We start from the raw sequence: 24,924 nt of genomic DNA, 5'->3' as shown, positions 1-24,924 counted from the left end.
AGATGATTTTGACTGGTTTTACAATGAAAAGTACCTTGAAATTAAGCTCAAAGTAGCAGAAATGTTTGATTTTTACCAAAGTTCAAAAGTAAACAAATCATGCAAAGCGTCCAATACACATCAACTGGTGAGTCTAATATTCTTTCACAAGTGCGTTGATATTATTTATACCATTTCTACACTAATACAGTAGTCTGCATAACAGTAAATCTTATTTTTTTGTAAGAATAATAATTCAAAGTGGAAAGCCAAAGAAATATAAGAGGGGCCTGGGGATGTGACTAATGAACAGAGAACTTGTTATTTTAGTGCCAGGAATGTCTTTCTTGTTTATTCTGGACCCTATTCAGAAATTGGCATCTTTTGAAATTTGTGTGAAATTGGAAAAATTGCTAAATTCTGACCACTTTATTGGATAGTTGAAATCAGTAAATGGGTGGTTTCTTGTACTCATTCAATAGAAAAAATGGAGTTCTAGCGAAATAGTTATGATTTTTGTCGACTAGTACACTGGAATTGGCCGAAAATTGGGCTCAAAGTGGGCAAAATCGCTGATGCGTAAACATCGTCGAGACCGCTAACTTCGCGAGAGCATAATTCTGTAAGTTTTCCATCAAATTTCATACTTTTGGTGTCATTATGATCAGGAAAAGATTCTCTATCTTTTCATAAGAAAAAAATATTTTTTTTTTTTAAATTTGGCCGACCCTGAGAACAAGTCTCTGAAAGGACCTGTTGACCCCCAAAGGGTTAAATACATTAGTAAAATCACCTTTTAGCCAAGCCTCAGTTACTATTTAAAAAAAAAAAGAGAGAGAGAGAGAGAAATCAGTTTAGAAACCCAAGCAATGCTATTATGAACATCTTTTTTAAGTTTTCCCGCCAATATTTTCTATCCTCTTCTGTTTCATGGTAGTAGTAAATACTTACATAACACTATCAGATTTAATATTAGTGGACTGAGAAAAAACTTTTGACTAGTCACCTGTGAATGTCTCCGTGTAGTTCCGTCCTCATCATCATCTTCCTCCACGGCTGAATTATTGAGGTTAAGATGCCGAGACAGGCAAGATAATAACTTAAGGAGAGAAACCAATTCATTGTGTTGTTCTCGAGACAAACCACTTCCCTGGAAAATAAATTAAACTGCCCTATATGAAAGAAAATGCTTGCTGCATGTAGAACATGTAAATATACAGAAAAAATATAAATTTGATAATGTTAAGCACACACACAGTAAAAAAAAGCAGCAAATAATACTAGGAGAGTATTTGGGCTTTTGTTATCTTTGGTCTAATTTTAGTATAAACAGCAGATGGAGACAAATATTGTGCTGTCAGAAAATAAGTTTGTTTACATCAAAGACAATAACCACTTGAAACCTTAGCAACAGAAAAAATAAACAAATCAATACATACACTAATACATTACAGGATATTTCCCCTACTGGGAATACATTAGTTTTCTTTGTTACTTACCATGAGATCCTTAAGGTGACTAAGACGAGAAATATATGGTGTGAGGGTAGCGTTGAGGTAGGTCATGATAGTAGGCTGGTCCTTGCCCACTGAGAGTACTCGGCTTATTATTGTCATGATACGCTCAGTTTCTGCACTGTCCAGCCGACTCTGTTCCAAAGCTCTCTGCAATTAAATTTCAATTGCTTTTTTAATAAACTCTTTCCAATACTCATACGTATTTCTTGAAGGGGGTTTTCTTTCCTCAGTTCATTATAGCACACTTAAAATGAATGTGTTTGCTTGGAGTAATTCTCTTATTTTTTCCTTATTATTATTTCTCTATGCAAGAAAGAGGAGAGTGTTTAAATTATATTACAATCAAACCTGCTTGGAGAATACTTCGATAAAATTTTCAGGTACACTTTCAACATACATTAACCCTTTGACTGTCACAACCCCCAATCCTGAGGTGTCTCCTGGTGTCGCAAAATATATAAAAAAAAAAATATATTTTTTTCTTATGAAATGATAGAGAATCTTTTCCCGATTGTAATGACACCAAAAAAAAACGAAATTTGATGGAAAACTGACGGAATTATGCTCTCGCAAAGTTAGCGACCTCGGCGCTGTTTACAAATCGGCGATTTCGCCCAATTTGAGCCCTATTTTCGGCTAATTCCATTGTTCCAGTCGCCCAAACTCATAGCTATTTCTTTAGAACTCCATTTTTTCTATTGATTGAGTACAAGAAATTGCCCATTTACCGATTTCAACTACCTGATAATGTGGTCAGAAATTTGCAATTTGGCCAATTTCACGAAAACTAAAAAATATGACAATTTCAAAATAAGGTCCAGAATGAACAATGCAGACATTCCTGGCTCTAAAATAACATTTTCTTTGCTCATCAGTCATGTCTCCAGGCCCCTCTGATATTACTCTTGCTTTCTATTTTGAATTTTTATTCAAACAAAAAATAGAAGATTTACTATTATGCAGACTACTGCAATACTGTAATAATTGTATAAATAACATCAACCCATTCATGACTGCATATTAGAATGGCTAGTTGGACATTTATTGGACAATGGCATCATTTGTTTACTTTTGAACATTGGTAAAAATCAAACATTTCCCCTACTTTGGGCTCCATTTCTAGGTTCTTTTTATAGTAAAATCAATCAAAATCACCTCTATTTCTATAATATGTTTTCCATTCTATCAAATGCGATCAAGAAAACGAGAATACAATCATAAATACTATACAAAAATAGACCACAAAGTCGGCATTTTAATTTAAAAAATCGGTCGGAGTTTTTTTTTTCTCATTATGCACTGTGTGCTCCAGGATTTTTTTTATATGGTGCACACTGATCACACAGACCCATTCTCTCACATGTGGGCCTACCAGCTTTCTCCTGCTTGATTTGAAGCCGCTAGAATTTATGAGTATATATACGTCAAACACGGTACCTCGTAAGATGTATATATACGGCCGCGACAGTCAAAGGGTTAATAAACACTAACATATCAGAAAGTTCTGAGGATGAGGCTTTGTACAGTTAGCCCCCTAACAGTGTGAGACATATATATGAAGAAGATCAAATTGAGTAACATACACATTACATGTGACTTTATTAGGCGCAAATATGCTGCACCATTTTAGGCCTCGGCTAAACTATTTGAATTTGCTTGTCACCTCATGCCTTGGAAGAAATGTTGGCCTATGTGGGTCCATGCAATGCATCACATATAACACTGCCTAAGTAGTGCATGCAAGTGCTTATTAATTAGGTTTTGTGTACAGAGCAAACAAATATATTTTTTTTATAAAGGTCTTCAGGGCACAGGTGTCATTGGCACAAAAAAGCACACTAAGCAGATTAAACTTAGGAAAACCCAATAAAAGCAAACACTGTGACTCCTAGCAAGATCAAGAGATTTTGTTGCAAAGACAGACTTGTATCAGTGATTAAAGCTGCTCTGAAGGTGAACTCTCAGATTTTGATACAAAGGAAGAATGTATGGGAGCATTAGCTCTTTTATGCAAGATATTGCTGTAGCATCCACTTCAGGCCTTGGTAACTAACCAACAACCAGAGAGAGAGAGAAAAAAAAGATAAATCTATTCTATGAAAACAACAGTGACTGGAGCAGTAATTGCAAAGACAATGGAGAAAAATATTTTTTTTTATTATCACACTGGCCGATTCCCACCAAGGCAGGGTGGCCCGAAAAAGAAAAACTTTCACCATCATTCACTCCATCACTGTCTTGCCAGAAGGGTGCTTTACACTACAGTTTTTAAACTGCAACATTAACACCCCTCCTTCAGAGTGCAGGCACTGTACTTCCCATCTCCAGGACTCAAGTCCGGCCTGCCGGTTTCCCTGAACCCCTTCATAAATGTTACTTTGCTCACACTCCAACAGCACGTCAAGTATTAAAAACCATTTGTCTCCAATCACTCCTATCAAACACGCTCATGCATGCCTGCTGGAAGTCCAAGCCCCTCGCACACAAAACCTCCTTTACCCCCTCCCTCCAACCTTTCCTAGGCCGACCCCTACCCCGCCTTCCTTCAACTACAGACTGATACACTCTTGAAGTCATTCTCTTTCGCTCCATTCTCTCTACATGTCCGAACCACCTCAACAACCCTTCCTCAGCCCTCTGGACAACAGTTTTGGTAATCCCGCACCTCCTCCTAACTTCCAAACTACGAATTCTCTGCATTATATTCACACCACACATTGCCCTCAGACATGACATCTCCACTGCCTCCAGCCTTCTCCTCGCTGCAACATTCATCACCCATGCTTCACACCCACATAAGAGCGTTGGTAAAACTATACTCTCATACATTCCCCTCTTTGCCTCCAAGGACAAAGTTCTTTGTCTCCACAGACTCCTAAGTGCACCACTCACTCTTTTCCCCTCATCAATTCTATGATTCACCTCATCTTTCATAGACCCATCCGCTGACACGTCCACTCCCAAATATCTGAATACATTCACCTCCTCCATACTCTCTCCCTCCAATCTGATATTCAATCTTTCATCACCTAATCTTTTTGTTATCCTCATAACCTTACTCTTTCCTGTATTCACCTTTAATTTTCTTCTTTTGCACACCCTACCAAATTCATCCACCAATCTCTGCAACTTCTCTTCAGAATCTCCCAAGAGCACAGTGTCATCAGCAAAGAGCAGCTGTGACAACTCCCACTTTGTGTGTGATTCTTTATCTTTTAACTCCACGCCTCTTGCCAAGACCCGCGCATTTACTTCTCTTACAACCCCATCTATAAATATATTAAACAACCACGGTGACATCACACATCCTTGTCTAAGGTGCAAAAATGCTGATTCAAATTTAAGTGATGCTCATACACTGATAAAACAAAAATGTGTGCACTGCTGCACACACATTAGTAATGCCTTGTCTGCTGCTCCACTGTTCTATGGAAAATTCTAAACAAAAAACCTGTTTTTTTAGTAAAGATATTGATAGTGAAACTGACTGTGCGGATATTGTTTTTAGTACAGTATTAGAACACATCCAATGGAACCAGGATCTGTTGTGCCACCGCCAACTCTGCTGCCATCAGCACCTGCTGTACGAACAGCTCTAAATAACATACAACAGCCAGCAAACAGTGTTCTGAAGCCTCACATCTAGAACTGTAATATAAGATTTCCTTATATACAATGTCAGTGAAAAAACAATAAAAATTAAAATAAAAACGATTTTTATCAATTTATATTGTATATGCCATTTTGGTAGGTAGTAGGTTGGTAGACAGCAACCACCCAGGGAGGTACTACTGTCCTGCCAAGTGAGTGTAAAACGAAAGCCTGTAATTGTTTTACATGATGGTAGGATTGCTGATGTCTTTTGTCTGTCTCATAAATATGCAAGATTACAGGTATGTCTTGCTACTTCTACTTATACTTAGGTCACACTACACATACATGTACACATTTATTTATACACACTCATCTTAGTTTTCTTTGATTTTATCTTAATAGTTCTTGGTCTTATTACTTTTCCTTTTATATCCATGGGGAAGTGGAATAAGAATCTTTCCTCCGTAAGCCATGCGTGTTGTAAAAGTCAACTAAAATGCCGGGAACAATGGGCTAGTAACCCCTTTTCCTATAAAGATTACCAAAAAGAATAATAAGAAGAAAATTGTCAAAGTGGGAAGTCTGAATATGCGTGGATGTTGTACAAATGATAAGAAAGAGATGATTGTGGATGTTATGAATGAGAAGAAGCTGGATGCCCTGGCTTTAAGTGAAACAAAGCTGAAGGGGGTGGGAGAGTTTCAATGGAGAGGAATAAATGGGATTAGGTCAGGGGTTTCAAATAGAGTTAGAGCTAAAGAAGGATAAGCTATGGCAGGAAAAGAGGGACTATAAATGTATTAATTCAAGGATTATGTGGAGTAAAATAAAGATTGGATGTGAAAAGTGGGTTATAATAAGCGTGTATGCACCTGGAGAAGAGAGAAGTGTAGAGGAGAGAGAGAGATTTTGGGAAATGTTGAGTGAATGTGTGGGGAATTTTGAATCAAGTGTGAGAGTAATGGTGGTTGGGGATTTCAATGCTAAAGTGGGTAAAAATGTTATAGAGGGAGTAGTAGGTAAATTTGGGGTGCCAGGGGTAAATGTAAATAGGGAGCCTTTAATTGAGCTATGTGTAGAAAGAGATTTGGTAATAAGTAATACATATTTTATGAAAAAGAGGATAAATAAATATACAAGGTATGATGTAGCACGTAATGAAAGTACGTAGTTTATTAGATTATGTATTGGTGGATAAAAGGTTGATGGGTAGGCTCCAGGATGTACATGTTTATAGAGGGGCAACTGATATATCGGATAATTATTTAGTTGTAGCTACAGTTAGAGTAAGAGGTAGATGGGAAAAGAGGAAGGTGGCAACAAGTAGAAGGGAGGTGAAAGTGTATAAACTAAGGGAGGAGGAAGTTCGGGGGGATATAAGCGACTATTGGCAGAAAGGTGGGCTAGTGCAAAGATGAGTAGTGGGGTGGGGGGGGGGGGTTGAAGAGGGTTGGAATAGTTCTAAAAATGCAGTATTAGAATGTGGGGTAGAAGTTTGTGGTTATAGGAGGGTGGGGGCAGGAGGAAAGAGGAGTGATTGGTGGAATGATGAAGTAAAGGGTGTGATAAAAGAGAAAAAGGTAGCTTATGAGAGGTTTTTACAAAGCAGAAGTGTTATAAGAAGAGCAGAGCATATGGAGAGTAAAAGAAAGGTAAAGAGAGTGGTGAGAGAGTGCAAAAGGAGAGCAGATGATAGAGTGGGAGAGGCACTGTCAAGAAATTTTAATGAAAATAAGAAAAAATTTTGGAGTGAGTTAAACAAGTTAAGAAAGCCTAGGGAAAGTATGGATTTGTCAGTTAAAAACAGAGTAGGGGAGTTAGTAGATGGGGAGTTGGAGGTATTAGGTAGATAGCGAGAATATTTTGAGGAACTTTTAAATGTTAAGGAAGAAAGAGAGGCAGTAATTTCATGCACTGGTCAGGGAGGTATACCATCTTTTAGGAGTGAAGAAGAGCAGAATGTAAGTGTGGGGGAGGTACATGAGGCATTACGTAGAATGAAAGGGGGTAAAGCAGCTGGAACTGATGGGATCATGACAGAAATGTTAAAAGCAGGGGGGGATATAGTGTTGGAGTGGTTGGTACTTTTGTTTAATAAATATATGAAAGAAGGGAAGGTACCTAGGGATTGGCGGAGTGCATGTATAGTCCCTTTATATAAAGGGAAAGGGGACAAAAGAGACTGTAAAAATTATAGAGGAATAAGTTTACCGAGTATACCAGGAAAAGTGTACGGTAGGGTTATAATTGAAAGAATTAGAGGTAACACAGAATGTAGGATTGCGGATGAGCAAGGAGGTTTCAGATAAGGCTAAAGAGGTCTTTGTGGCATTTATGGATTTGGAAAAGGCGTATGACAGGGTGGATAGGGATGCAATGTGGCAGATGTTGCAAGTGTATGGTGTAGGAGGTAGGTTACTGAAAGCAGTGAAGAGTTTTTACGAGGATAGTGAGGCTCAAGTTAGAGTATGTAGGAAAGAGGGAAATTATTTCCCAGTAAAAGTAGGCCTTAGACAAGGATGTGTGATGTCACCGTGGTTGTTTAATATATTTATAGATGGGGTTGTAAGAGAAGTAAATGCGAGGGTCTTGGCAAGACGCGTGGAGTTAAAAGATAAAGAATCACACACAAAGTGGGAGTTGTCACAGCTGCTCTTTTCTGATGACACTGTGCTCTTGGGAGATTCTGAAGAGAAGTTGCAGAGATTGGTGGATGAATTTGGTAGGGTGTGCAAAAGAAGAAAATTAAAGGTGAATACAGGAAAGAGTAAGGTTATGAGGATAACAAAAAGATTAGGTGATGAAAGATTGAATATCAGGTTGGAGGGAGAGAGTATGGAGGAGGTGAATGTATTCAGATATTTGGGTGTGGACGTGTCAGCGGATGGGTCTATGAAAGATGAGATGAATCATAGAATTGATGAGGGGAAAAGAGTGAGTGGTGCACTTAGGAGTCTGTGGAGACAAAGAACTTTGTCCTTGGAGGCAAAGAGGGGAATGTATGAGAGTATAGTTTTACCAACGCTCTTATATGGGTGTGAAGCATGGGTGATGAATGTTGCAGCGAGGAGAAGGCTGGAGGCAGTGGAGATGTCATGTCTGAGGGCAATGTGTGGTGTGAATATAATGCAGAGAATTCGTAGTTTGGAAGTTAGGAGGAGATGCGGGATTACCAAAACTGTTGTCCAGAGGGCTGAGGAAGGGTTATTGAGGTGGTTCGGACATGTAGAGAGAATGGAGCGAAACAGAATGACTTCAAGAGTGTATCAGTCTGTAGTGGAAGGAAGGCGGGGTAGGGGTCGGCCTAGGAAAGGTTGGAGAGAGGGGGTAAAGGAGGTTTTGTGTGCGAGGGGCTTGGACTTCCAGCAGGCATGCGTGAGCGTGTTTGATAGGAGTGAATGGAGACAAATGGTTTTTAATACTTGACGTGCTGTTGGAGTGTGAGCAAAGTAACATTTATGAAGGGGTTCAGGGAAACCGGCAGGCCGGACTTGAGTTCTGGAGATGGGAAGTACAGTGCCTGCACTCTGAAGGAGGGGTGTTAATGTTGCAGTTTAAAAACTGTAGTGTAAAGCACCCTTCTGGCAAGACAGTGATGGAGTGAATGATGGTTAAAGTTTTTCTTTTTCGGGCCACCCTGCCTTGGTGGGAATCGGCCAGTGTGATAATAATAATAATAATAAAAATTAGAGGTAAGACAGAATGTAGGATTGCGGATGAGCAAGGAGGTTTCAGAGTGGGTAGGGGATGTGTAGATCAAGTGTTTACATTGAAGCATATATGTGAACAGTATTTAGATAAAGGTAGGGAAGCTTTTATTGCATTTATGGATTTAGAAAAGGCATATGATAGAGTGGATAGAGGAGCAATGTGGCAGATGTTGCAAGTATATGGAATAGGTGGTAAGTTATTAAATGCTGTAAAGAGTTTTTATGAGGATAGTGAGGCTCAGGTTAGGGTGTGTAGAAGAGAGGGAGACTACTTCCCGGTAAAAGTAGGTCTTAGACAGGGATGTGTAATGTCACCATGGTTGTTTAATATATTTATAGATGGGGTTGTAAAGGAAGTAAATGCTAGGGTGTTCGGGAGAGGGGTGGGATTAAATTTTGGGGAATCAAATTCAAAATGGGAATTGAGACAGTTACTTTTTGCTGATGATACTGTGCTTATAGGAGATTCTAAAGAAAAATTGCAAAGGTTAGTGGATCAGTTTGTGAATGTGTGTAAAGGTAGAAAGTTGAAAGTGAACATAGAAAAGAGTAAGGTGATGAGGGTATCAAATGATTTAGATAAAGAAAAATTGGATATCAAATTGGGGAGGAGGAGTATGGAAGAAGTGAATGTTTTCAGATACTTGGGAGTTGACATGTCAGCGGATGGATTTATGAAGGATGAGGTTAATCATAGAATTGATGAGGGAAAAAAGGTGAGTGGTGCATTGAGGTATATGTGGAGTCAAAAAACGTTATCTATGGAGGCAAAGAAGGGAATGTATGAAAGTATAGTAGTACCAACACTCTTATATGGGTGTGAAGCTTAGGTGGTAAATGCAGCAGCAAGGAGACAGTTGGAGGCAGTGGAGATGTCCTGTTTAAGGGCAATGTGTGGTGTAAATATTATGCAGAAAATTCGGAGTGTGGAAATTAGGAAAAGGTGTGGAGTTAATAAAAGCATTAGTCAGAGGGCAGAAGAGGGGTTGTTGAGGTGGTTTGGTCATTTAGAGAGAATGGATCAAAGTAGAATGACATGGAAAGCATATAAATCTATAGGGGAAGGAAGGCGGGGTAGGGGTCGTCCTCGAAAGGGTTGGAGAGAGGGGGTAAAGGAGGTTTTGTGGGCAAGGGGCTTGGACTTCCAGCAAGCATGCGTGAACGTGTTAGATAGGAGTGAATGGAGACGAATGGTACTTGGGACCTGATGATCTGTTGGAGTGTGAGCAGGGTAATATTTAGTGAAAGAATTCAGGGAAACCGGTTATTTTCATATAGTCGGACTTGAGTCCTGGAAATGGGAAGTACAGTGCCTGCACTTTAAAGGAGGGGTTTGGGATATTGGCAGTTTGGAGGGATATGTTGTGTATCTTTATATGTGTATGCTTCTAAACTGTTGTATTCTGAGCACCTCTGCAAAAACAGTGATAATGTGTGAGTGTGGTGAAAGTGTTGAATGATGAAAGTATTTTCTGTTTGGGGATTTTCTTTCTTTTTTGGGTCACCCTGCCTCGGTGAGAGACGGCCGACTTGTCGAAAAAAAAAAAAAATGCCATTTTGGGGTATGATATACCTTATCTTTGATATACCTTTGAAGAGTTTCGAGAGTTTCACTACTCTCGGAGCCCAGCCATGGGCCAGGCTCATCTGGTGCTTGCCTGGTCAACCAGGCTGTTGCTGCTGGAGGCCTGCTGCCTCACATATCCATCACAGCCTGATTGATCTGGAACCTTCTGAAGATACTTGTCCAGTTTCCTCTCAAAGGCTTCTACACTTGTTCCAGCCTTGTTTCTGATATTTTCTGGTAAGATGTTGAATAGTCTGGGACCCTGTATGTTACAGTGTTCCCTTAGTGGCCCCACTGCGCCCCTGCTCCTCACTGGGTTTATTTTGCACTTCCTCCCACATCTCTCACTCCAGTATGTTGTTATGGCAGTGTGCAGACTTGGGACCAGGCCCTCAAGTACTTTCCAGGTGTATATTATCATGTATCTCTCTCTCTCTCTCTCCTCTGCTCCAATGAGTACATGTTCAAGATTTGAAGGCATTCCCAGTAATTTAGGTGCTTTACTGGCTCAATGTGAGCCGTAAACGATCTCTGTATTTGTTCCATCTCTGATATTTCTCCAGTTTTGAACGGGACTGTCAGCACTGAGCAATATAGTGGACCCTCGAGTTACAAACCTACCGATTATTGAAGTTTATTATTGAGTTTCGACCGCTTTTTCGAACCAATTTTGTTCTGAGCATCAAACTCTACCCATCTTTTGAACCGCTGGGTACCGGACCTGTCCACCATCCTGCTCTGTCCACGTTTCCGCACAGGCATCAAGAGCAGTCTGGCTTTGTTGATGCTTGAGTGAACACTAACCTGTGCACTCATTCAAACGTTTCACCATTAATTCGTTGTGTTTAGTGCTTGTGCGACTGTGAAATAAGCTACCATGGGCCCAAAGAAACTTGCTAGTGGTACCCCTGTGGTAAAGAAAGTGAGAAACACCATAGACTGGAAGAAGGAAATAATACAAAAATATGAGGGTGGTGTGAGACTTGTTGAGCTTGCCAGGATAAACGGCAAAAACAAGTCAACAATTGCTTTTATCCTGGCAAAGAAAGAACAAATCAAGGAAGTTGATGTTGCAAAAGGTGTTGATATGCTAACCAAAAATAGACCACAGACAGTCGATCAGGTTGAAAAGTTGTTGCTGGTGTGGATCAAGGATAAAGAGATGGCAGGTGATAGTGTTTCAAAGACAATTATTTGTGAAAGGGCAAGGAAGTTGCATGCCTACCAGGCAAAGAAAACTCCTGGAACCAGTGAATTTAAGGCCAACAAAGGCTGGTTTGAAAGATTTAAGAAGCGTAGTGGCATACAAGTTGTCAGGCATAGTGAGGCAGGCAGTTCAGACATGGGCAACTGAGAAGTTTGTAAAGGAGTTTAATTAAGGGGTATGTAGACACTGAAAAATTAAACCCCCCAAGTGTTCAAGTGTGACGAAACAGGCCTGTTTTGGAAGAAAATGCCAAGGAGGACCTACATCACACAGGAGGAAAAGGCACTCCCAGGACACAAGCCTATGAAAGACAGGCTAACTCTTATGTTCTGTGCTAATGCTAGTGGTGATTTTAAAGTGAAGCCTTTAACCGTGTATCATTCAGAAAATCCCAGTGTGTTTAAGAAATACAATGTCATTAAGAACAAGTTATGTGTCTTGTGGAAAGCAAATACAGTGGACCCCCGCATAACGATGGCATCGCATAGCGATTTTTCCGCATAACGATTACTTTTATCGCAAAATTTTTGCCCCGCATACCGATTAAAAACCCGCATACCGATTTTCGTCCGAGACGCGTCCAATGTGCCCTCAGCCAGCCTCACATGTGCCGCTCCGTCCCATTGTTTACCAGCCAGCCTCCGCGGTAACATCCAAGCATACACTCGGAATATTTCGTATTATTACAGTATTTTCGGTGCTGTTTCTGGAAAATAAGTGACCATGGGCCCCAAGAAAGCTTCTAGTGCCAACCCTACACCTCAAAGGGTAAGAATTACTATAGAGATGAAGAAAGAGATAATTGATAAGTATGAAAGTGGAGTGCGTATAGCCGACCTAGTCAAGCTGTACAAGAAACCCCAATCAACCATCGCTACTATTGTGGGCACCAGAAAGACAATCAAGGAAGCTGTTCTTGCCAAAGGTTCAACTGTGTTTTCGAAACAAAGATCGCAATTGATGGAAGATGTTGAGAGACTCTTATTGGTGTGGATAAATGAAAAACAGATAGCAGGAGATAGCGTCTCTCAAGCGATCATATGTGAAAAGGCTAGGAAGTTGCATGACGATTTAATTAAAAAAATGCCTGCAACTAGTGATGATGTGAGTGAATTTAAGGCCAGCAAAGGTTGGTTTGAGAGATTTAAGAAGCGTAGTGGCATCCATAGTGTGATAAGGCATGGTGAGGCTGCCAGTTCGGACCACAAAGCGGCTGAAAAATATGTGCAGGAATTCAAGGAGTACATAGAAACTGAAGGACTGAAACCTGAACAAGTGTTTAATTGTGATGAAACAGGCCTGTTCTGGAAGAAAATGCCAAGCAGGACCTACATTACTCAGGAGGAAAAGGCACTCCCAGGACATAAGCCTATGAAAGACAGGCTTACTTTGTTGATGTGTGCCAATGCTACTGGTGATTGCAAAGTGAAGCCTTTATTAGTGTATCACTCTGAAACTCCCAGAGCGTTCAGGCAAAAGAATGTCCTCAAGGATAATTTGTGTGTGCTGTGGAGGGCAAACAGTAAGGCATGGGTCACTAGGGAATTTTTCTATAACTGGTTACACCATGCATTTGCCCCCAATGTGAAAAATTACCTAACTGAAAAGAAATTAGAACTTAAGTGCCTCCTGGTGTTAGACAATGCCCCTGGTCATCCTACAGACGTGGCAGAGCGACTTTATGGGGACATGAGCTTCATTAAGGTGAAGTTTTTGCCTCCTAATACCACTCCTCTCCTGCAGCCCATGGACCAGCAGGTTATTTCCAACTTCAAGAAACTGTACACAAAAGCTCTGTTTGAAAGGTGCTTTGTAATGACCTCAGAAACTCAACTGACTCTAAGAGAGTTTTGGAGAGATCACTTTAATATCCTCAATTGTGTAAACCTTATAGGTAAGGCTTGGGAGGAAGTGACAAAGAGGACCTTGAACTCTGCTTGGAAGAAACTGTGGCCAGAATGTGTAGACAAAAGGGATTTTGAAGGGTTTGAGGCTAACCCTGAGAATCCTGTGCCAGTTGAGGAATCCATTGTGGCATTGGGAAAGTCCTTGGGGTTGGAGGTTAGTGGGGAGGATGTGGAAGAGTTGGTGGAGGAGGACAATGAAGAACTAACCACTGATGAGCTGCTAGATCAACTTCAACAGCAAGAGGCCACACCTGAGGAAATTGCTTCGGAGGAGGGGAGAGAGAAATTGAAGAAGTTGCCTACTTCAAAGATTAAGGAAATCTGTGCAAAGTGGCTTGAAGTGCAAACCTTCATGGATGAAAATCACCCTCACACAGCTATTGCAAGCCGTGCTGGTGATTATTACACTGACAATGTTGTGAAACACTTTAGGCAAGTCATAAAGGAACGAGAGGTACAGGCCACTATGGACAGATATCTTGTGCGAAAGAAGTCCAGTGACTCTGAAGCTGGCCCTAGTGGCATTAAAAGAAGAAGGGAAGTAACCCCAGAAAAGGACTTACTACCTCAAGTCCTAATGGAAGGGGATTCCCCTTCTAAACACTAACACACTCTCTCCCCTCCTCCCATCCCATCAATCATCACCAGATCTTCAATAAAAGTAAGTGTCATTTAATTGTGCATGCCTTTTTCAGTTTGTGTGTATTAAAATTAACATTTCATGTGGTAAAAAAAATTTTTTTTCATACTTTTGGGCGTCTTGCACGGATTAATTTTATTTCCATTATTTCTTATGGGGAAAATTCATTCGCATAACGATTATTTCGCATAACGATGAGCCCTCTTGCACGGATTAAAATCGTTAACCGGGGGTCCACTGTAATAAGGCATGGGTAACAAGGCAGATTTTCAAAGAGTAGGTCCATGAAGGATTGGCCCCAGTGTGAGAAAATACCTCCTATAAAATAATTTGCCACTCAAGTGCCTCCTGTTAATGAACAATGTTCCTGCACATCCTCCAAACTTGATAAGACCTACTGTCTAGTGACTACAGTTTCATCACAGTGAAGTTCTTCCCTCCTGTGGCATGCAAAGAGTACGTAACCTTTATTCGGCGCATGGACACACCCTCATTTACAGGCTATCTCCCCCAACCAGCGAACCAGGTTGCTAAGAGTTGGTGATGGGGCCCCATCGTTCAACTAGTGACCAGGTTCTAGCCAATAAGAAGGTGGGATTGGCAATCGCAGAGGTTATGTGGATACCGCTCTCCTGTCTGCCCTTGTCATTCCCATTCTAGAGCTGGTTGAGCACGGTCTGCTATCTTGTGGCTTCTATTTCTGCCTTGCTTACCGTGACGTGCACTATACTTATTACTGTACATAGTGTACATATTGCTGTTCTAAATTGGTGAAGGATAAAATAAGTCTAAACTTTTTCTGCTGTGTTTCTTTTGCTCCCATTACACCTGGGATAACAGGCCTTTGAAATCCTAGGTTGTAATACCTCCTAACACCACTCCTCGCCTCCAGCCCATGGACCAGCAGGTCATTTCTAACTTCAAAAACCTCTACACAAAAGCAGTGTTTGACAAGTGCTTTGAAGTTACCACAGACACTAAGTTGACCGTAAGAGAGTTCTGGAGGAATCACTTCAATATCTATAGCTCCATAAGCCTTATAGGTAAGGCTTGGGAGGGAGTGACTTCCAGGACTGAACTCTGCTTGGAGACAATTGTGACCAGATCGTGTCCAAAAGAGGGATTTCGAAGGGTTTGAGGCTGACCCTGACCCTGACCCTGACCCTGATGCTGCTGACCATCTGCCTGTTGTGGACTCTACTGTGGCACTGGGGAGCACTCTGGGGCTGGAGGTGAGTGGTGAGGATGTGGAAGAGTTGGTGGAGGACCACAGGGAGGAGCTAACCACTAAAGAGCTGGAAGAGCTTCATCTGGAACAGTATTAGACCACAGCTCAGGAACTTGCTTCAGAGGAGGAGGAAGAGGGAGTGGATGAGGTGCCTTCTTCAAAGATTAATGCTTTGACTGTTTCGGTCGTATATATACGTCTTATGAGCCACTGTGTTTGACGTATATATACTCAAAAATTCTAGCAGCTTCAACTCAAGCATGAGAATGCTGGTAGGCCCACATGTGAGAGAAGGGGTCTGTGTGGTCAGTGTGCACCATATAAAAAAAATCCTACAGCACGCAGTGCACAATGAGAAAAAAAAACTGACTTTTTTTGGATTAAAATGCCCACTTTGTGGTGTATTTTTATATAGTATTTATGGTTGTATTCTCATTTTCTTGGTCTCATTTAATAGAATGGAAAATATATTATAGAAATAGAGGTGATTATGATTGGTTTTACTATGAAAAGAACCTTAAAATGGAGCTCAAAGTAGGGGAAATGTTTGATTCTTGCTCATGTTCAAAAGTAAACAAATGATGTCATTGTCCAATAAATGTCCAACTAGCCATTTTAATATGCAGTCATGAATGGGCTGATATTATTTATACAATTATTACAATATTGCAGTTGTCTGCATATCAGTAAATCTTCTATTTTTTGTTTGAATAAAAATTCAAAACAGAAAGCAAGAGATGTGACTGATGAACAAAGAAAATGTTATTTGAGGGCCAGGAATGTCTGCATTGTTCAATCTGGACCCTATTTTGAAATTGGCATATTTTTTAATTTGTGTGAAATTGGCCAAATGGCAAATTTCTGACCACATTACGTATTGGATAGTTGAAGTCGGTAAATGGGCAGTTTCTTGTACTCAATTGATAGAACAAATGGAGTCTAAAGAAATAGCTATGAGTTTGGTCGACTGGAACCACGGAATTAGCTGAAAATAGGGCTCAAAGTGGGTGAAATCGCCGATTCATAAATACCTCCGAGGTTGCTAACTTCGCGAGAGCATAATTCCATAAGTTTTCCATCAAATTTAGTTCTTTTGGTGTCATTATCATCGGGAAAAGATTCTCTATCATTTAATATATTTTTTTTTTTCCAAAAATGTTTAGACACCAGAAGACACCTCAGGATTTGGGGTTTCGACAATCAAGGGGTTAAGGAGATTTGTGCCAAGAGGAATGATGTCCAAATGTTTGTGGAGAAGTACTACCCTGAGCAAGCTGAAACAAGACATCTTTGCAACAAGTTCAGTGACAGAACCATGACCCATTTTAGGGAAATCTTAAAGAGGTGCCAGAAACAAAGGGTTGTGGACAGTTATTTTGTGAGACAGGGGTCCAGTGACTCTCAAGTTGGTCCTAGTGGCATTAAAAGACAGAGAAGGGAAGTAACCCCAGAGAGGGCTTTGATACCTAAAGTCCTTAAGGAGGGGGATTCCCCTTCCAAACACTAACCCCAACTCCCTCTCTCCTCCTCCCTATCTTCCAGATGCCATCACCAATCTTCAATAAAGGTAAGTAAAAATGTTATTTTATATGCTTATTTAAATTTATTACTAAATGTACTATGTACATATATGTACATATGCTGTATGTAAAGCAATAATGTAATCTCTATAAAATGTATTTTTTTTTTTTTGTGAAAATTTTTGGGTTTCTGGAACGGATTAATTGTATTTCCATTATTTCTTATGGGAAATATTGGTTCGACTTTCGAACATTTCGACTTCAGAACTAGCTCCTGGAACAGATTAAGTTCGAAACTCGAGGGTCCACTGTATTCTAAATGAGGGAGAACTAGCAATTTGATGCGTCACCACTGGCATTATTTCCCTTGTTTTGAAAGTTCTCAATACCCACCCCATCATCCTCCTGGCTGTCATGATCTTTGTCTTGATATGGTCTTTAACCCGTAAACTGTCCAAACGTAGATCTATGTTTGTACCACTAGCGCTCCAAACGTAGAGCTACATTTTATTTTTCCTGCCTCCAAATCTGGCATAATTGGCCTGAGATGCCTGGTCAGTACAGAATGGGCCTTAACACTCAGTGTGTCCAGTATTAAAAAAATCTGGGACCACTTAGTACCTTGTAGGAGCACCAGTTCAACTGAGTTCCAGCTAGAGCAAATAGCATGCAAACACCAGTATTATGTTGTATTACCACACCCCTTTTAAGAGGAAAGTGATGGATGTAGCCACATATGGTCAAGGAAATGCCAAAAACCTCGATAATAACCCATGTGTAACATTTGTGTAGCATCCTTTCAATTCTGATACTACAGGCTCTCTCTCTCTGTCTGTATGTCTATATCTCTGTCTATATCACTATCTGTCTGTCTATATATCTCTCTCTCTCTCTCACACAATTATACATAGTGTAAATTACCTAGGATAACCCAAAAATTCCAGGCAAGGTGTTATACAGTGCTTGTAGATTTATTAACACATCGGCCGATTCCCACCAAGGCAGGGTGGCCCGAAAAAGAAAAACTTTCAACATTCACCCCATCACTGTCTTGCCAGAGGGGTGCTTTACACTAGTTATAAAATTGCAACATTAACACCCCTTCTTCAGGGTGTAGACACTGTACTTCCCATCTCCAGGACTCAAGTCTGGCCTGCTGGTTTCCCTGAATCCCTTCATGAATGTTACTTCGCTCACACTCCAACAGCACGTCAAGTATTAAAAACCATTTGTCTCCATTCACTCCTATCAAATATGCTCATGCACGCTTGCTGGAAGTTCAAGCCCCTCACACACAAAACCTCCTTTACCCCCTCCCTCCAACCCTTCCTAGGCTGACCCTTACCCCGCCTTCCCTCCGCTACAGACTTATACACTCTCGAAGTCATTCTATTTTGTTCCATTCTCTCTACATGTCCGAACCACCTCAACAACCCGTCCTCAGCCCTCTGGATAAAAGTTTTGGTAATCCCACACCTTATCCTAATTTCCAAACTACAGATTCTCTGCATTATATTCACACCACACATTGCCCTCAGACATGACATCTCCACTGCCTCCAGCCTTCTCCTTGTTGCAACATTCATCACCCATGCTTCACAGCCATACAAGTGTGTTGGTGAAACTATACTCTCATACATTCCCCTCTTTGCTTCCATGGACAAAGTTCTTCGTCTCCACAGACTCCTAAGTGCGCCACTTACCCTTTTCCCCTCATCAATTCTAAAATTCACCTCATCCTTCATAGACCCAGAAACTGACGCATCCACTCCTAAATATCTGAATATATTCACCTCCTCCATACTCTCTCCCTCCAATCTGATATCCAATCTTTCATCACCTAATCTTTTTATTCTCATAACCTTACTCTGTCCTATATTCACTTTTACTTTTCTTCTTTTACAAACCCTAGCAAATTCATCAATCAACTTCTGCAACTTCTCTTCAGAATCTCCCAAAAGCAGTATCATCAGCAAAGAGTAACTGTGACAACTCCCACTTTGTGTTTGATTCTTTATCTTTTAACTCCATACCTCTTGCCAAGACCCTTGCATTCACTTCTCTTACAACCCCATCTATAAATATATTGAACAACCATGGTGACATCCCACATCCTTGTTTAAGACCTACTTTTACTGGGAAATAATCTCCCTCTCTCCAACATACTCTAACCTGAGCCTCACTATCCTTGTAAAAACTCTTCAATGCTTTCAGTAACCTACCTCCTATACCATACACCTGCAACATCTGCCACAATGCCCCCCCTATCCACCCTGTCATATGCTTTTTCCAAATCCATAAATGCCACAAAAACCTCTTTACCCTTATCTAAATACAGTTCACCTATATGTTTCAATGTAAACACTTGATCTACACACCCCCTACCTTTCCTAAAGCCTCCTTGTTCATCTGCTATCCTACTCAACGTCTTACTCTTAATTCTTTCAATAATAACTCTACCATACACTTTACCAGGTATACTCAACAGACTTATTCCCCTATAAATTTTTGCACTCTCTTTTGTCCCCTTTCCCTTTATACAAGGAACTATGCATGCTCTCTGCCAATTCCTAAGTACCTTACCCTCTTCCATACATTTATTAAATAATAGCACCAACCACTCCAAAACTACATCCCCTCCTGCTTTTAACATTTCTATCTTTATCCCACCAATCCCAGTTGCCTTACCCCCTTTCATTCTACCCACTGCCTCATGAACTTTCTCCTCACTCACAACTGGCTCTTCCTCCCTCCTACAAGATGTTATTCCTCCTTGCCCTATATATGAAATCACAGCTTCCCTATCTTCATCAACATTTAACAATTCCTCAAAATATTCCTTCCTATATAATAAGCATGACTGGCAACTCAGTGGCAAGTAATACGCATTTTGAATTCATTAGCAATCAGGCGTGAATACTGCATCGTGTGTAATACCTATTGGTTTACGAGCCACTCTCTAAGACTGAGAGACAAGCAGGTGGAAAGACACACACAGAGGCAGACAAAGACAGACACACACAGACAGAAAGACAGATAAGCAGAGCTAGACAGATATAGACAGACATACATGTTTGTGTGTAACAGTGAAAACAAATAAAGCCAGGGTTGCCTGCAGCAGTGCACTATCATCAGTTTAACAATACTCATCATAAACACCATGCTTCAAGAAGTTCCATGCATATTTCAGCATGTCTAAAACATGGCTGAAACCTATAAATACTTTGTATATATTTCTAGACAATAGTAAATGACCAAGGCAGGTGAAAATGTACAACTGCAGGTGTGACTGTGACTGAGTACTATATCAGTACCTAATATTAGTGTCAGAACAAAGATTGACTATGAAATCACAAGAACTATTATAAATTGTAATTATCAGAATATAAAAATCATATAAATTAAAATAAAAACATAGTTCCTTTGTATAAAGGCAAAGGGGATAAAAGAGAGTGCAAAAATTATAGGGGGATAAGTCTGCTGAGTATACCTGGTAAAGTGTATGGTAGTTATTATTGAAAGAATTAAGAGTAAGACTGAGAATAGGATAGCAGATGAACAAGGAGGCTTTAGGAAAGGTAGGGGGTGTGTGGACCAGGTGTTTACAGTGAAACATATAAGTGAACAGTATTTAGATAAGGCTAAAGAGGTCTTTGTGGCATTTATGGATTTGGAAAAGGCGTATGACAGGGTGGATAGGGGGGCAATGTGGCAGATGTTGCAGGTGTATGGTGTAGGAGGTAGGTTACTGAAAGCAGTGAAGAGTTTTTACGAGGATAGTGAGGCTCAAGTTAGAGTATGTAGGAAAGAGGGAAATTATTTCCCAGTAAAAGTAGGCGTTAGACAAGGATGTGTGATGTCACCGTGGTTGTTTAATATATTTATAGATGGGGTTGTAAGAGAAGTAAATGAGAGGGTCTTGGCAAGAGGCGTGGAGTTAAAAGATAAAGAATCACACAAAGTGGGAGTTGTCACAGTTGCTCTTTGCTGATGACACTGTGCTCTTGGGAGATTCTGAAGAGAAGTTGCAGAGATTGGTGGATGAATTTGGTAGGGTATGCAAAATAAGAAAATTAAAAGTGAATACAGGAAAGAGTAAGGTTATGAGGATAACAAAAAGATTAGGTGATGAAAGACTGGATATCAGATTGGAGGGAGAGAGTATGGAGGAGGCGAATGTATTCAGATATTTGGGAGTGGACGTGTCAGCGGATGGGTCTATGAAAGATGAGGTGAATCATAGAATTGATGAGGGGAAAAGGGTGAGTGGCGCACTTAGGAGTCTGTGGAGACAAACTTAGTCCTTGGAGGCAAAGAGGGGAATGTATGAGAGTATATGGGTGTGAAGCATGGGTGATGAATGTTGCAGCGAGGAGAAGGCTGGAGGCAGTGAAGATGTCATGTCTGAGGGCAGTGTGTGGTGTGAATATAAAGCAGAGAATTCGTAGTTTGGAAGTTAGGAGGAGGTGCGGGATTACTAAAACTGTTGTCCAGAGGGCTGAGGAAGGGTTGTTGAGGTGGTTCGGACATGTAGAGAGAATGGAGCGAAACAGAATGACTTCAAGAGTGTATCAGTCTGTAGTCGAAGGAAGGCGGGGTAGGGGTCGGCCTAGGAAAGGTTGGAGGGAGGGGGTAAAGGAGGTTTTGTGTGCGAGGGGCTTGGACTTCCAGCAGGCATGCGTGATTGTGTTTGATAGGAGTGAATGGAGACCAATGGTTTCTAATACTTGACGTGCTGTTGGAGTGTGAGCAAAGTAACATTTATGAACGGGTTCAGGGAAACCGGCGGGCCGGACTTGAGTCCTGGAGATGGGAAGTACAGTCCCTGCACTCTGAAGGAGGGGTGTTAATGTTGCAGTTTAAAAACTGTAGTGTAAAGCACCCTTCTGGCAAGACAGTGATGGAGTGAATGATGGTGAAAGTTTTTCTTTTTTGGGCCACCCTGCCTTGGTGGGAATCGGCCAGTGTGATAATAAATAAAAAATAATCAGCAACACTTCTGCAAGCAGCAGGACTTGATGTTGCTGTCAGGTGAGCATCCAGCGCCAACTTCGCTGTCTTATATCTCAGTAAGTACTGGTCCTAAAATTTTTGTTTTTGGTCTTATAACACACAGAAAATTGCCCTCTTTAATTTAAAAAAAAAAAAAAATTCTTCAAAATATTCAGTGTTGGGAGTGAAAATGTAGATCTACATTTGGACAGTTTAACCCTTAAACTGTCCAAACACAGGTCTACATTCACATGCATAGCGCTCAGCACTCTGAACTTTCTATTTTACATGCTTTCTTATGTGAAAAACATAGATCTACATTAGGAGCGCTATGCACGTGAACAGAGATCTATGTTTGAACAGTTTAACCTTTTCAGGGTCCATGCAGTAGATCTATGGCTTGGAGTTGAGGGTCCAAACTGTAGATCTATGCCATCAGCTCAGCTCACTCTGATAAGCTGTGAGCAGTAAATTTGGGCCTAGATATGAGAGAATACATCAATGTGGTATGTGTGCACCACACACAAATCCTGCAGCACACAGTGCATAATGAGAGAAAAAAAACGAGACCGTAATTTTCGATTAAAACAGTGACTTTGCAGTGTTTTTTGTATGTTTTTTATAGTTGTATTTGCGATTTCTTGGTCTCAGAATGAAAGATATATTACAGAAATAGAGATGATTTTGACTGGTTTTAGTAGTGGAAATGATTGAAACTGCATTCAAAGTAGAGGAAATGTTAAATTTTTGCTGATGTTCAAGAGTAAAGAAATGACCTCACACGTCTAATACATGCCAGCTGGTGGGTCTAATATACGTTCACAAATGTGGTGATATTATTTAAATGATTATTACAATACTGCATAACAGTAAATCTTCTGTTTTATCGTCTGAATAAAAATTCATTATGTGAATAAGAAATCAAAATGGAATTCACTTGTAAAGGCTGAAAACATAACTAATGAACAGAGGAAATGTTAGATTAGTGCCAGGAATGTCTGCACCGTTTATTCTGGACCCTATTTTGAAACTGGAATATTTTGAACTTTGCATTAAATTGGCCAAATTACCATTTTCCTATCACTTTATTTTGTAGTTGAAACAATTGACGTGGAGATTTCTTGTGCTCAATCGATAGAATAGAAGTAATACTTGTGAAATAGCTAAGAATTTGGTCGACTGGAATAATGTAATTGGCCTAAAATGGGAGTCAAAGTCGGCAAAATCGCTGATGCATAAATATCGCTGACACATCAAAATTCGTGAGAGCATAATTTCGTCAATTTTCCATCAAATTTCGTACTTTTTGTTTTATTACCTTCAGAAAAAGATTCTCTACCATTTCATTAGAAAAAATAACAAAAATTTTTTTTGAAAATTCTTAAGACCCTGTTGCACACTTTGAAATTTGGCCTCTGGACCCTGAAAGGGTTAGGGGTTAAAAGAAAGATCAGTTGACATAATTATTCCCAAGTCTTTTACATGTTCCTTTTGTACTATTTGGTGACCCTCATGAGTTCTGCATACAGTGGACCCCCAGATTAAGTCATCATAGGAATAGGTAATGTTTTTTCTTCAAAATATTCGCTCAGTGAATGTCACTGAACTCGGTGTAAGTCATTCATCTGGAACATGTTCACATGGCCTGAGAGGCCCCGACACTCCATGTACAGCCAGTGTCATTGTTTATCAGCCTGTGAGGACGATCCCACGCATTCATACGGTACATTTTGTATTATTCCATTCTTTTAAGTGCTTGTAACTGCTAAATAAGCCACCATGAACCCCAAGGAAGTTCCAAGTGCCAGCCAGCCCTTTGGTAAAGGGCTGAGAGCAAGGGGAGAATGTGCCTTTTTCAGTGATTCTGCAATATGTACGATACTAAAGCAGCAGGAGTCTATAGAGGCTACAGAGCCAGCCAGCGATAAAGTGTAGCAAGTAAGTTACGTGATTAATCGATAGAAAAAGGACAGCACGAAACTCACTCCTCCAGTGTTAGAGGTATATAGGGCTACTGACACTGCTGTCTCTGCTACCACCTGCACCGAAACTATGTAAGGCTTATCTTTCAGTGGCCCTTAGACTCCCAACGACAAACAATGCACCACCACTCGTGACATTCTTAATGCCATATTTTATTCATTCTAGAGTATATATCATGTTTCTATGCTATTAATATGGTTTATTATGTCATATTAGATGAATTGTGCTAGATAAATAAGCCGTAGAGTTGATACTAATGCCATATTGAAGGACTATCTTGTCCTGTCTCCCAACACAATTCCTAACATACGCCAGAAATAGACCTCTCTGGAACACTTTTTTTGGGCGACAGGGGTCCAGTGACTCTCAAGCTGGACCTAGTGGCATTAAAAAACAAAGAAGGGAAGTAACCCTGGAAAAGGACTGGGTACCTGAAGTCTTTATTGAAGGGGATTCCCCTTCCAAACAAAAGTAACTCCTCCATCCTCTCCCCTTCTCCCATCTTCCATACATCAAGTCTTCAATGAAGGTAGTGTCATTTTATTGTTTTATTCTGTATGTCTTATTGTTTTCTGTGTAGTTAAATGTATATTTCATGTAAAAAAAATTATTTTTTAATACTTTTGGGTGTCTGAAACATTAATTGGATTTCCACTATTTCTCATGGGGAAAATTAATTCGGAATAAGTCACTCTCTCTGGAATGGATTAATTACGTAATCTGGAGGTCCACTGTACAGTGTTCCTTTTGAGGTCTTCATTATTTCCACACCTAAGAGGTTGGAACTTATCACCAATGAATGTCATTATGTTCTCCACTGCCCAATGGATAACCCTGCTTATGTCTTCCTGTTATTTTTCAGTGTCCTCTACCATAGTGACTTTCATGCTTATTTTAGTGTCATCTGCAAATGATGATACAAAACTGTGATGGGTGTTTCTATCTATGTCTGCTATGAGGATGAGAAACAGCAGAGGTGCCAGGACACTGCCTTGAGGCATTGAGCTTTTTACCTCGTTACTGCTGGATCTTGCTGTTTACTACTGCTTTGTGTGTTCTGTGTATCAGGAACCCAAAAAT

General features: G+C 40.3%; 1 protein-coding gene across 4 annotated transcripts in view; it reads right to left on the bottom strand.

Annotated features, from left to right (window-relative positions):
- cdm (importin-13-like protein cdm) overlaps positions 1-24,924 on the bottom strand; it is a 546,045-nt gene that overhangs the window by 49,774 nt on the left and 471,347 nt on the right. For all 4 annotated transcript variants that reach the window (XR_011392708.1, XM_053784034.2, XM_053784033.2 and 1 more), the window contains exons 12-13: positions 1,479-1,643; positions 986-1,129 (exon numbers count right to left, since the gene is read on the bottom strand). Coding sequence is in view for 3 of the 4 variants with exons in the window: in XM_053784034.2 (XP_053640009.1) it covers positions 986-1,129; positions 1,479-1,643 (309 nt within the window). In the remaining variant the exon portion in view is untranslated. The remainder of the gene's footprint in view (positions 1-985; positions 1,130-1,478; positions 1,644-24,924) is intronic.

Source organism: Cherax quadricarinatus, chromosome 33 (assembly GCF_038502225.1).
Source record: "Cherax quadricarinatus isolate ZL_2023a chromosome 33, ASM3850222v1, whole genome shotgun sequence".
Taxonomy (NCBI): domain Eukaryota; kingdom Metazoa; phylum Arthropoda; class Malacostraca; order Decapoda; family Parastacidae; genus Cherax; species Cherax quadricarinatus.
This window is presented reverse-complemented; position numbering and strand designations above follow the sequence as displayed.